Consider the following 13,841-nt stretch of genomic DNA (forward strand, 5'->3'; position numbering starts at 1 on the left):
CTAGGTGCTAATGAAACATTTTCTGCCCTTAAGGGGCTCAGTCTAATATATGCATGTTTTACTATCAAGAGAGTAACACAATCTACTTGCACTGTGTCATTCAAAAAACATTCATTGAACATCAACTGTATGAGCTACTTTTAGCATTAAATGTAATAATGATTTACATCCTCCAGTTGAAGTTTTTTTTTTAAAGAAAGCACTAATATTTACTTGCTACTAATAAGTACCAGGCCACGCTAAACAGTTCACATATATTCTGCCACTATTAAACGCAACATCCTATGAGACAAGTACTATTATTATGCCCATTTTACAGATGTTATGTGTAGAACTCTAGTGAATCCTGAAAATGCAACAGAGGAAAAATATATTTTCAATGAGTTTTTCTAATAATTTAATGATATAAATCAACTGTTAGATTCGGTTCCTTTCATGTCTTTGTTATTTTGTGCCTACTACATTTTATTAACTTCCTAAAAGGTAAATGTTATGAACATTGTCAATAAAAATTTATTTTCCTTAGAAACAGAGGTAGCTGAATTCCTTAAGTTCTCTTTTCCTTCCATTGCTGGAAGATTTAATTCACATTTATTGAATGTCTTCTGTGTGCCAAGTATACCATTTATTGGATCAGAACCAAATCTGTAGTGGTAGAATTGGATGCAGAAAAAGAGAAGTAAAATTTATGTCAAAAATTTATAAACATAAAACTATTCTATCATATTTTAATTATTCAAGAAAATGGACAATTTTAAGAAATAAACTAAATTCATCAAAACACTCATTTTTCAAAATGCATATTTTTGTGAGCTTCATCTAAAACTTGGTTTAAGAAATAATAAAAAGATAACCATAAACCAAAAGGTACAAAATGTGGCCAACAAATATCTGTCATCATTTGAAAGAGGACACTGGTTCATACAACCAACATCAAGAAATCCTAATAAGCAAACAATAAAACTAAGCTTTATTAATTTGAAATTTGTTCTTCTAAAAAAAAGTTATGAAATTCTATATATCTCCCTATATATAAAATTAATGGATACCTCAGAGCATTAAGGTAAAAACTGTATGAGGCGGGGGTAATTAAACTGATAAAGGCTCATTTGATTTCAGTTCAGCTGCAGAAAACTGACACACATTTAATCAAAAAGTTCCTCAAGAGCAATACAGAATTAAAAAGAATGCTTAAAAGGAGAATAAATTAAACATAACTAAATCTTTTAGCCTAATTGCATTATTCACAGAAAGTACTTGATGCCTCATTATTTTCTTAGCTTCACTTTTGCCTCTTTTCTAATCCTCTTGGATGCATTCCTACAAAGGCACCCGCATGTCGACACAAAGCAAGAATTTCTCAATTGTTGTTTTTGTGCCATTAATTGCAGGTAAATAATGTCTAAAGACACTTTACAGATGTCTAACTTCATCAGTTTATGATTAACCTTGTCTTGTATTTTTCAAAAGAACCTTCTGGGAACCATTTTCCCACTACTACAAAGAATGAGAATTAGAAATGGTAAGATCTGAAAAACCATATTGAAGTCACAGGACAGCCTGAAACTTACTTACCTGTGTCAGATGCCATTTTGGCCTTTCCCTTATTTCAAGAAAACATTGTAAAAGGCGGTCCAACCAGAAATTATGTAGCTTAAGATGTTATACACAGTACCAACAATAAAACATTTTCATGGTCTCCATTCTGAAGACACAAGACTATGAGAACCCTAAAAATAATCTCTCACTTTTGTAAAGTCCTTCAAAACTTATAAAATGCTTTTACATACAGGATGATAGCTTAGCACCATCATTGACAAAGTGTCACCCCAGTTTTTCCACAATGATCACTTTGTAGCTTACCTCAATGCAGAAATTATTTTCATGATTGCACTCTGCACTATATCCTTGGGTGAGAGGTCAAGAGGGCCAACTGCCACCTCTAGCAGCTGCTGAATCATTGCTAGAGGCTGACCATCTAAACAAATAGCCACGGCTTCATCATGAAGTTTCTCTTTTTCTGATCGGGACAGATCATAGAGGTGACTGTATTTTTGCAGTGTTTCCTGTAAAGACATGGTAATCAACACTTAAACAGAAATTAAATGTATCTACATGCACAAAGTGAAACATATTTAGATCCTGGAACCAAATACATGACAAGCAGCAACACCATACCAAAGCGCATATATTAGTTATTAAGAGCTTCGGCTCAAGGATCACCCACATAATGAGTGCAAATTCTGGCTTTACCATTTATTAGTCAGTGGGCCGTTGTGATCTCAAATTTCAACATCTGTAAAATGAGGATGAGGAAAATAGGGTCGTGTGAATAGAGGGTGTTGTGAACATTAACTGAGATAATATAAAAATCAGTTCTTTAGTACTTCGGGAATAAAGTAATGCTCAATAAGTAGGAGCTTTTCTATTATTATTATCACTAATGCACTACAACCACATAATAAAATAACTACTGAGCTACAACTATGTAATCCCAGGTATTATACATATGGTATCTAAATTAATACTTGTAGTAACCCTGCAAGTATTTTTAAATTAGCTCCATGTTATAAAAAAGGAAACTAAAGACCAAGGAGATTGAGTAACATGACCAAAGTCACATGGCTACCAATTAGCAGAGCTAAGATTAGAACCCAAGTCTACTCCCCTGCCCTAGGCCACACTGGCTGCCTGCCTCTCTTTGATAGTATCTGTAAAAACAAAAGTTGTAACAAATAATTTAAGAAATAACAGGCAAGCTATTGTTTTTTGGCATACCAAATACAGTCACTTAATGATAATAAACGCTTCCACATTCTTTATAGTTTCCCTTGTAATCCTGAATATACTGTTTAGTCTTTGAAACCAACCATGAGAAAAATCTGAATATTAACTGAATATTTGATGATATTAAAGAATGTCTATTCATTTCTTTTTTTTTTTTTTTTTTGAGACGGAGTCTCGCTCTGTCGCCCAGGCTGGAGTGCAGTGGCCGGATCTCAGCTCACTGCAAGCTCCGCCTCCCGGGTTCACGCCATTCTCCTGCCTCAGCCTCCCGAGTAGCTGGGACTACAGGCGCCCGCCAGGTCGCCCGGCTAGTTTTTTGTATTTTTAGTAGAGACGGGGTTTCACCATGTTAGCCAGGATGGTCTCGATCTCCTGACCTCGTGATCCGCCCGTCTCGGCCTCCCAAAGTGCTGGGATTACAGGCTTGAGCCACCGCGCCCGGCTATTCATTTCTTTGCTAGTCATCATGTTATAGTGGTTATTTTAAAGTATCTTTTAGAGATAGATAGGGAGGTATTTATGAATAAAATGAAAAGATGACTGAGATTTGCTTCACAATCCACAAGAGCAAGGGAAGGGACGGCAGCAGTATGCATTAAGATAGGGCACGTTTTGATAATTGTTGAAGCTGGAAGTTGGGCACATGAAGTTTCATTTTACTGTTCCACTCATTGTGAAATTCTCTATTTCAGAAAAATCCCTATGAGTTAAGCAGGACAATTCCTAGTATCCTCACCTAAGAGGGAACTGAGACTCTGTAGGATGAAAGCCTTTAACTTTGGTTACATTAACCTTCATGAGAATATAAGATTTTTTTGTACTGGGTATATAATTAAGGATGTTAAATGAAGGTCTGAACTATAAAAGGGATAAATGCATGGGGTTGAAGGTTATTTCCAGCTTTTGCTATACATGGTGCCTTAATAAAATTAACTAATATCTAATTTAGGAACCTCAAGAGTTTCCTATTATGGACCATCCATAGTCTGACTGAATGGCACTCACAAGTAGCTATATGGTACGTTTACATCACATCTTAGATGAAACAAACATTTTTTTTTTTAATCAATAATCCCCTTAAATCCCCCCATAAACTATTCTAGGTATTGGAAGACAATACTTGTGGCTGGGTGAAGAGGCTCAGACCTGGAAGGCCAAGGGGGACAAACAGCTTGAGCCCAGGACTTTGAGACCAGCCTGGGCAACATGGCGAAACTCTGTCCCTACAAAAAATACAAAAAATTAGTTGGGTGTGGTAGCACACACCTGTAGTCCCAGCTACTCAGGAGGCTGAGGTGGGAGGACTGCTTGAGTCCAAGAGGTAGAGGCTGCAGTGAGTGGGCCTGAGCAATAGAGTGAGACCTTGTCAAAAAAAAAAAAAAAAGACAATACTTGTTCCAAAGAGAGTAATGCCAATTCTCTGGGTTTTAATATAGTATATTAAAAAATAATATAAATTTAAAAATAATTTTAAATGTGTTTATTTAAAAATGAGTACTTTAAAAATTTATAGTAAGTATAAACCACTTTCCCCTGAAGATTGTAATTTTACTCTAGTTCTCATAATTATGAACCGTAGTACTGTAAATGTCAGTAGGATAAAATCAAGATTGGTAAAGCCAATTTGTTCCCTGCAAAGGCTTCTATGTTGTTCATACCATTATTTAACATTATTCATTAGACAGAAAAATAGGCACTCCAAAACACAAAATGGAATAAAATTTCTTTCAAACTTTTAAGTTCTTCCCATTATCTTTTCAATGAAGGCTTTGCATTTATGTCTTGTACAAATTTTGAAGTCTCCCATTTGCTCATTATCTGAATTTTCCACTGACTGATCTTTCTAGTCATTCTACAAGGCAAGAATACAATTCAATAAATGTGTAAGGTTTAAGAAAAATGAAAGAGGAGGTTAGTGGCCACTTATAAGGTTCATTTACCATAGTATTAAAGGGCAAATGGAATATTGTTCATATATATAATCACTGTTTTCACTTATATGGAAACCATTTATTTATTGATTTATCAACTTTCCAGTTATAGAAAAAATTATCTCAATTCCCACAAGTGTTAAAATACAGAACAAAATCTCTAAGGCCTCAGAGAGCTTCGGGTTTCATTGTATAGTCCTGACACCTGGGTCTTCAAACCTCATCACAGGTAGAGGACCCCAACTTCATGATGTTGTTTTTGAGACACCAAGAAACTAGAAGCCAACTAGAAACAATTTTAGTAGTCAAAAAATTCCTCTCAATAATGAAATTATATTTTATGTTGGAAACATGCAACATAAAAACAGGATAAGGGTATACATTTAACAAAAAAAAAAAAACAGGGTAAACATAAGAAGCTATTTCTGATTTTTTTCTGAAAATTAGAAGGGAAAAAAATCAAAATTTTTATTTATGTATTTATATATATATATATTTATTTATTTGAGACAGAGTCTCACTCTGTCGCCCAGGCTAGAGTGCAGCGGGGCAATCTCGGCTCACCGCAACCTCCGCCTCCCAGGTTCAAGCGATTCTCCTGCCTCAGCCTCCTGAGCAGCTGAGATTACAGGTGCGTGCCACCACGCCTGGCTAATGTTTGTGTTTTTAGTAGAGATGGGGTTTCACCATGTTGGTCAGGATGGTCTCAAACTCCTGGACCTTGTGATCCGCCTGCCTTGGCCTCCCAAAGTGCTGGGATTACAGGCATGAGCCACTGCGCCCAGCCTATTTTAATCTTTTTTTTTAATTCTAACAGGTAGAAGTAAAGTCTGAGCACCACTGTCTTCTCATTTCTTAATTTTAGAGACCACTCCCCCGACCCCAGGCTGCTATCCAGTGTTCAACTCCTGCTACTGTCTCCACTTCCACCCTTCTCACCCACTTCCTCTATTGCTCCATATCAACTGTGCCAAGTGGCTCAACATCATTTTGAAAGAAGTGGAAACTGAATTGTCAATCAAGTGATAATGAAGAGGTCAACCAATAAAGGCTTGAGGATCATTTTCAAGGATATCTGCAAGTCTGAAAACCCTGTCAAAACAACTAATGTAACTTTAAAGGAAAAAAGAAATAATATACTGATAGAGAGTGAGCATATAGAAGTTCCCATTTCTTTACCTGCTCACTATTCTTCAGAGAAAGGATGAAGCTGTGGCTCAGGGTTTCCAGGTGGGCAAGTGATTTCTCCAGATGATTCAAAGCATCTGCATAGGTAACTTTAGAATCTTTAGCTTCTTGAGTTTCATCTTCTGAGTTTCTTTTCCTTGGCTTCTCAATAAAATGTTTGACTGTCTTAATAGCCTTTCTAGTCATCTCTTTACGGGCTTCCACAGACAGCTTAAAAAAAGAATTAAATAATAGTGAGACAAAAGAACCCTGCATTATTGCATCTTGCATGTTCAGCAAATGTTAATGAGTTAAAACAATAGTGAAATTTTTGTATATATGATTTTAACCAATAAATAGCACTTGTTATACTAGTTTTTATTCTGTGAAGACAACAAAAAGCGAGGTGCCATTTGCATTATCAAATAGTAATTAAGATTTTTTAAAATGTTAATATCCAAAGCAGGTAAAGTGATGAAACTAGTATTCACACTGACTGCTGGTTACAGTGCAAAAATGAGAAGCCATTTCTACAACCACATTCCCAGTTCTGATCACTTATTATAAGAAAAAAATTCAAAAGAAGAAAATAAATACAGGCATAAAGATTTTAACTGGAATATTAACAACCTCAAAAGTAATCTAATTGATAGAAGAAATGATAACTAGCTTATAATAAATAACGGGCTGGAATGTTATGTAGTCATTAAAATTAGAATTATAAAAACATTATCCAAACATTTTGGAATATGTTTGTCATAGAACGTTAAATCTTAGAAATCAGAATATAAAACTTTCTAGATAATGTTTACATTAAACTTCAAACTATATCTGCATATACAATATATATGTATTTTATATATTTTCTATTTTACATATATATACACACACACACACACACACATATACAGGTTGAGTACCCCTTATCCAAAATGTTTGGAACCAGAAGTATTTTAGATTTCAGATTTTTTTCTTTTGATTTTGGAATACTTGCTAATTTAGCATCCCTAATTCAAAAGGCTGAAATCCAAAATGCTCCAGTGAGCATTTCCTTTGAGCATCATGTTGGCACTTAAAAAGTTTCAGATATTGGAGCATTTCAGATTCCTAGATTCAGGAAATTCAACCTGTACATGCATATAAAGTATATGCATGTATAAAAATATATTAAATATGTATTCAGACATATGCATATACATATTATTAAGGTGTTGGGATTATGAGCTATTTTTTTTCTTTCCTTCTTTCCAAAGTTTCTATAGCATTGTTTTCACCTATTTATTCAGTGACATGCATCAGACTCCTGTATACTGTGTTAGATATATGGGAGTTATATGTTTCTAATTAATAAAATACTAAGCTCATTTATCCTCAAGAATGTGCAGGAGTTATATTTTTCTAATATTAAAATATTAAGCTCTGACCCTCAAAAATACAAAACTAAGTCTAAACTTTGTGCTTTGTTGATGGAGGAAGCAGATGCCTCTGAGATATACTGGTGCCTCCTCAGGCCTCAATGATTTGTGCTGCTTTGGATCCTGGACTGTAGTCTTCTGTCAGCTACTCAAGTACATTTTTACTATATCCTCAAAAGGATGTGTTTTTTTTTTTGTTTGTTTTTTTTTTTTTTGTTTTGTTTTTTTTTAATGAAAAGAGATAAAGACTCCTATGACAGAATCTCATTTTTTTTTTTTCTATTTCCTAAAAGCAGTCATTGTAAACGTCTGGTCATTCTAAAAAGTAGGACTAGGCTGAAATACATGGCATGAGTGACCACAACAGGAGGTAAGCTGCCCCCAGACCCTTCCTTTCCTGCTAACTCCCTCCAAGTTACTCCAAGTTACTCAACAGAGTTATTACTTTAAAATGCTGACAGGGGACATTTTCCTAATCCTATACAAATATTGATAAAAGGGATCTTTAGGAAAGTACTATTTCCAATGAAATTGGAAATGCATTGCAAATGCAGCTTTCAAACAAGTTCCGTAGTCTCTACTTCTTACCAAATTTCTGGCTCTAAGCCATTAAAAAAATCAGAGCCCACCATTGACACAAGTATTAATTATGTTACTGTGTTATCCCACAAATAAACTGTGAACTCCTCCCTGTGATTTAGAAATACAAAATACTAGATCTGTGTTTTGTTCAACAAACCATGCCTCCCTTCATATATGTAGATGAAGAGACCGAGCTCCAGGAGGCTCAGTGGTATGTTAGGGGTCCATTGTGTGAATGAGAAGAGTAAAAACTAGAATCCAGATCACTTGTACCAAGTCGGTGCTCCCTGCACCTTGCATCACACAGCGTCCACTCAACGATTTCTGCATCCTCACAGGCTCTGAGTTTATTAGAGAGTGCATATGCTGGTTGAATGCTGAATGACAAAATCAAGGCCGAGTAAGAGTTAAAATTTATAGTAGAGTAAATCTTTTTTATATTCATATTTGTTTCTCCAAGAAATCTACATTTCAGAAATTACTTGACTATATCAGCTAGTCAAATGTATACACTCTTCCTAGCCTACTGTGTGACATAGAAGAGTTTCAGAAACAGACTGGCTATACAACAGGGACAGGCAGCTAATTCACATGTGCAGGAAGTAGGGTCCTGGATGAAACGATGGGTCCCTATCCCCTTAAAGAGGTCCAGATGAGATCACGTTGTCCAAGTCTTGACTCGCCTTTGTCAACCAACCCTGGAATGAACATATGGTAAGCAGGAAGAACAATACATTCAGAAAACGTGTGTTTAATATTTACTACTGGTATGACTTTAGGAAACTTGACAAAGTGCTTGAAGCCTTAGTTTCCTTATCTACAAAATGAAAAAAATGACCCCTGCTGCACAATTTTAAGAACTTAAGACAATATACAAAACAGTCAGCACAGTGCCTTGCCCATAGTAAGTACTCAGTAAACAGATGCTGACATTTAATTTGACCAATGGATGAAATACATACGCCATCCTCCCCACTGTTAGTTTGTCATCTTCCTAATAAATCTGTCATATAATTCCCCGTTAGAAAAACCTTTTTTTAAATAAGTTCCTCAAATTTCTTAGCACGGAATTCAAGAACTTTCACAAACTGGTCCCTAGCTAAGCCTCTGGCTTCATGGTATAATTGTAACCCGAACCCAAAGCTACAGCCACACTGACTCTTTGTCATTACCTGGTGCTCTTACTTGCCGTCTTGTCTCAATAAAATGTTCCTTTCCCTCTTTTTCGCAAGGCAAATTTCTAGTTATGTTTCATTACTGAGACATCCAGGGTCAACCTAGCCTCTACAAGCATTCCACTGGCAAGTCCTCTGCTCCAACATCCAATAACCCACCTACTTTGTATGTATAAATTGTCTCCTCAGCATTACTGAGTCTAGCCCTCACACGGAAGTCTATGCTTTCAGAAAACTTGCCGTAGGCTATCAGAGACAGGTGCAACTTTTTCAAGAGTTTAAATTGTTTGACTTCATCACTACAGTGTCATTAGAAAATTTTCTTTTTCTATTTAAAATAATCCTTCAAGAGAACTAAACATTTCAAAATAACTACATAACCTGACACTGAGCAAGGCAGAGTGCAAATAAACGCAATCCTAAGTTAATTTTCCTGAGCTAGCTAGAACCTCTAAGAAGCAGAATGATATTATGATTAAAAATATGTAAGGTGTTTTATTTGACTAGGCGTTTTACTTAATTCAAGCTTTTTATTACTATACTTTGTAAAAACAGGTTCATTGCTGAAAGACTCCAGGGTATGATTAAAAAATATATGTTTAACGCTGAATTTACATCTAGTAGATTTATTTTCTTTAAACTGTTCTATAATGGAAGGAACAGAAGTAAAAGAAAGAAATGATTGAAAAAAAAAATGTACCAGAGTAAAAAAATGGCAATTTCTTTATTGTATCTAGTGGCCCCACGGTACCATTATTCTTAACTCTCTTTTCTCAAGCCCACAGCATTAACATGTCATTCATGTATATCATTACTATAATATCCAACCAAGATTATACTTTTAACTGTTCCCTGCAGCAATTGTAATTGCTATGAAAAATAATAATGGATTTTGTGAAATAAAGATAAGCGGCTAAACTGTTTTATCTCTTAATAAATAGGTACTAAACATCTACTTTCCAAGACCTATAAAAAATGAGACAAAAACATGAAGCAAGTTTACAAAGAAACCACATATATAATGGAAGATAATATAGTGAGAAGAGGGTGGAGGGACTGAGGAATCATCAATGGCATCAGCAAATCTTACTGGTCAAGCTTCAAAATATATCTGGGCTCTAACCACTTCCTACTACCTTCACTGCCACCACTCAGTTCCCAGGCACCATCATCTCTCATAAAGAGCACTGCAACGGTTCTACCTTGTCTCCCAGTGTGCAAACACAAGCGTTCCATCTCTTCCACTGCATTTGTCAATTCCCTTGTAATTAGGATGAGCTGTGTTCCAGCCAATGAAATCTGAGCAGAAGTGACATATACCATTACTGAGCCAGGCAATTAAAAACCCACATGGATCATTATCCAGTTTCCAGTTTCCCGTGTTTTTTTTTGAGATGGAATCTTGCTTGCCCAGGCTGGAGTGCAGTGGGGCAATCTCGACTCACTGCAAGCTCCACCTCCCAGGTTCACACCATTCTGCTGCCTCAGCCTCCTGAGTAGCTGGCACTACAGGCGCCGCCACCACGCCCGGCTAATTTTTTGTATTTTTAGTAGAGACGGGGTTTCACCAAGTTAGCCAGGATGGTCTCCATCTCCTGACCTCATGATCTGCCCGTCTCGTCTCCCAAAGAGCTGGGATTACAGGCGTGAGCCACCGTGCTCAGCCCAGTTTCCCTTTTTTAGCCATAACAATTGAGAACGTGGGGCCCAGATGGTGCCAATACAAAATGATGGGGCTTCCATCAGCCGGGATCCTTAAGTGACCTTGTGGTAGTGGCCCCTTTGTAGTCTTTTATTGGATTAGGTGCATTAGGGACTATCTACCAAAAGCCACGACACACCTTAGCTTTTTCTGACATACATCAGGTACCAAGAGTGAGGCAATATGTGGCTTTGGTTTTTAGATATCAGGCATTGAAAAAAAAAATAAAAAAGATTAGAAAAACACTATAATCTATGACATGCTATAAAAAATACTTAATAAAACTATTATCTGTGGTAGCTTGGGGAGCAGATCATACCCCTAATGAACTTAGGGATCTAAAGAGGCTGGGAAATGGAACACCAGAAACTTGTTGGATGTTATATGATGCTGTGGGTATTAAAAGAAGTACTGTCCAGATCGGAAGCAGGAGTGAAACAGAATAAACAGCCCAGAAGTTCAGGGCCATGCTGGGTTAAAAAAAAAAAAAACAAAAAAAACAAAAAACAACTTACTAATTCTAGACCCCATGAGTTAGAGATAAGATGGAGAAATCCTTATATAACAAATGCCAAGGAAAACCTTTAGAAGATTAAAATGCTTCAGGGAAGAGATAAACCAAGGGCGTGACACTCCGTACATTCTTTCAATTGGACAAAATGACTCAGGGCAGACATCCAATTAATGATGTTGTTCTTAAACAGAAACCTGATAGCTTTAAGCTAGCCCCCTTCAAGTGGAGAGAGAATATACGGGGGTGATACATCAAAGATATATAGAACAATATTTCAAAATAAACAAAAAGACTCTGTAGATGTGGCTATGGGCACATGACACTAAGAGAAATCAAATAAGTAAGAAGCCTATTAAATTTCTGAGATAGTGATGCTGCCCAAGAAACCACAAACCTGGGCTGAAAATGCCTGTAGTCACAGGCATTTAAAACTTAACACTTGCACCTTCAACCTTGAGGATATAGACCTCCAACATCCACTCCTCCTGTAGCCCAGGAAGGAAGTGGAGAGGTCTTCCCTGGAGGGAAGAAACTGGGTCATGGAGAACAAAGGACAACACGGTTGCTCCTAGAAAGCAGAATTAAGGCCTAATTAAGGCCCCTTACCTACTCCACAATAGGGAAGCCCTCATAACGTCTGTATAGCAGATTTTTTAAGCTGCCTCATAGTAGTGTCTGCCAAGTATCTCTTATTGTCTCCCTTTCCAAGGTGAGTGCTTAATGCAATTATCTTGTCGCTGTTTCACCACGTAAGTTGGTGTCGAGGTGGGTGTGGGGGAAGCAGGGCAGAGGATTTGTCCCATTGGTTCATAGTCTGGATCACAACTGGACCTGATGCGCAGCCTACTGTGAATTATGCCGACTTAGGGCTCCCCGGAGTGACTAGGACCCTGGGTGGTTTCCTCTAGTGGAGAAGCAGAGTGCGTTCTGTGGTGGAAAGAAGGCTTGGTGAATAAAAGGGTGGGCGGTAGCAGACAGTGGTTCCTATCACACATCTCATCTGCTTCTCTATGCTTCTCAACCTCCTTGTAGTAAGACAGGGTTGTAGGGCTAGGTGGGCCCATGAAAAGTGTGGCAAGTGTCATGTATAACTCTGGCTAAGGCAATCACACCCGATTTTCCAGTCCCACTCCTTCTCCTGACAAGGTACTTGAGGAGACCCCAAGTGGGTACGGACTCTGAGGGAGGTGTCTGTTGTGCCAGGCTACTGTGACTCTGGGGTTGCTTTGTGACTCCAGCACTACACAGCAGCATGGTGGTATCTTAAAAATACACATCTGCTCCAGTCACGCCTCTGCTCACATCTGTCTAATGGCTTCCCAACTTACTAAGAATAAAAGCCAGTCTTTCATACCCTATCAGGCCCCATGTGATCGGCTCTTCCCCTCACCCTGCCTCTCTCATCCTGTCCCTTCCCTGCCTTCACACTCTCAGGCCACTTAAAACACCCTGGCACCCTTGCAGCCCCCACAGAGTCTTCACAATCGTCAGTCTCTAGTTGGAATATTCTCCCAGGCACTCTCATGACTCAACCTACTTCTCTTGGGACCTGACAAAAATGTCACCTTATCAGAGAGGCCTTCCCTGACCACTGCATGAAACCTGGCACTCTCTCCACCTCTTTCTCCTGGCCCTGTAGTATTTTTCCTCCTAACCAACACACTGGGCTTCTATTGCTTATTGCTTGTCACTGCTACATTCCCAAAGGCCAGAATTGTGGCTCATATATAACAAATGCCTCTCTGTTGAATGGAAGGATGGAAGGATGGAAGGATGGATGGATGGATGGATGGATGGATGGATGGATGGATGGATGGATGGATGGATGGATGATAGTGTTTAAAAAGAGAATACTAAAAGTGCACTTGAGGAAGCCCGTAAGCAGGAGGGTTCATGATACATCTCTAAGCACCAGAGCACTTTAGTTTAGACATGGTGTGGCATAAACAGCTAGACAGTAAATATGTTAGGCTTTGCAGGCCACATAGAGTCAAAACCACATGATTATCTCAACAGAAGCAGAAAAGGCTTTAGACAAAATTCAACAGTCCTTCAAGCTAAAAACTCTCAATAAACAGGTACTGATGGAACGCATCTCAAAATAATAAGAGCTATTTATGACAAACCCACAGCCAATATCATACTGAATGGGCAAAAACTGGAAGCATTCCCTTTGAAAACTAGCACAAGACAAGGATGCCATCTCTCACCACTCCTATTCGATCTAGTGTTGGAAGTTCTGGCCAGGGCAATTAGACAAGAGAAAGAAATAAAGGGTATTCAATTAGGATAAAAGGAAGTGAAATTGTCTCTGTTTGCAGATGACATGATTGTATATTTAGAAAACCCAATCGTCTCAGCCCAAAATCTCCTTAAGCTGATAAGCAACTTCAGCAAAGTCTCAGGATACAAAATCAATGTGCAAAAATCACAAGCATTCCTATACACCAATACCAAAAAGAGAGCCAAATCATGAGTGAACTCCCATTCACAATTGCTACAAAGAGAATAAAATACCTAGGAATACAACTTACAAGAGATGTGAAGGGCCTCTTCAAGGAGAACTAC

The 13,841-nt window shown here is 37.7% G+C and overlaps 1 protein-coding gene across 2 annotated transcripts in view; it reads right to left on the bottom strand.

Moving 5' to 3' along the window:
- Positions 1-13,841, bottom strand: part of NBAS (NBAS subunit of NRZ tethering complex) — a 459,930-nt gene that overhangs the window by 129,671 nt on the left and 316,418 nt on the right. For both annotated transcript variants that reach the window (XM_030921163.1, XM_010354668.2), the window contains exons 45-46: positions 5,898-6,116; positions 1,864-2,066 (exon numbers count right to left, since the gene is read on the bottom strand). In XM_030921163.1, the coding sequence (XP_030777023.1) occupies positions 1,864-2,066; positions 5,898-6,116 (422 nt within the window). The remainder of the gene's footprint in view (positions 1-1,863; positions 2,067-5,897; positions 6,117-13,841) is intronic.

This window comes from Rhinopithecus roxellana, chromosome 17 (assembly GCF_007565055.1).
Source record: "Rhinopithecus roxellana isolate Shanxi Qingling chromosome 17, ASM756505v1, whole genome shotgun sequence".
In the NCBI taxonomy this organism is placed as follows: domain Eukaryota; kingdom Metazoa; phylum Chordata; class Mammalia; order Primates; family Cercopithecidae; genus Rhinopithecus; species Rhinopithecus roxellana.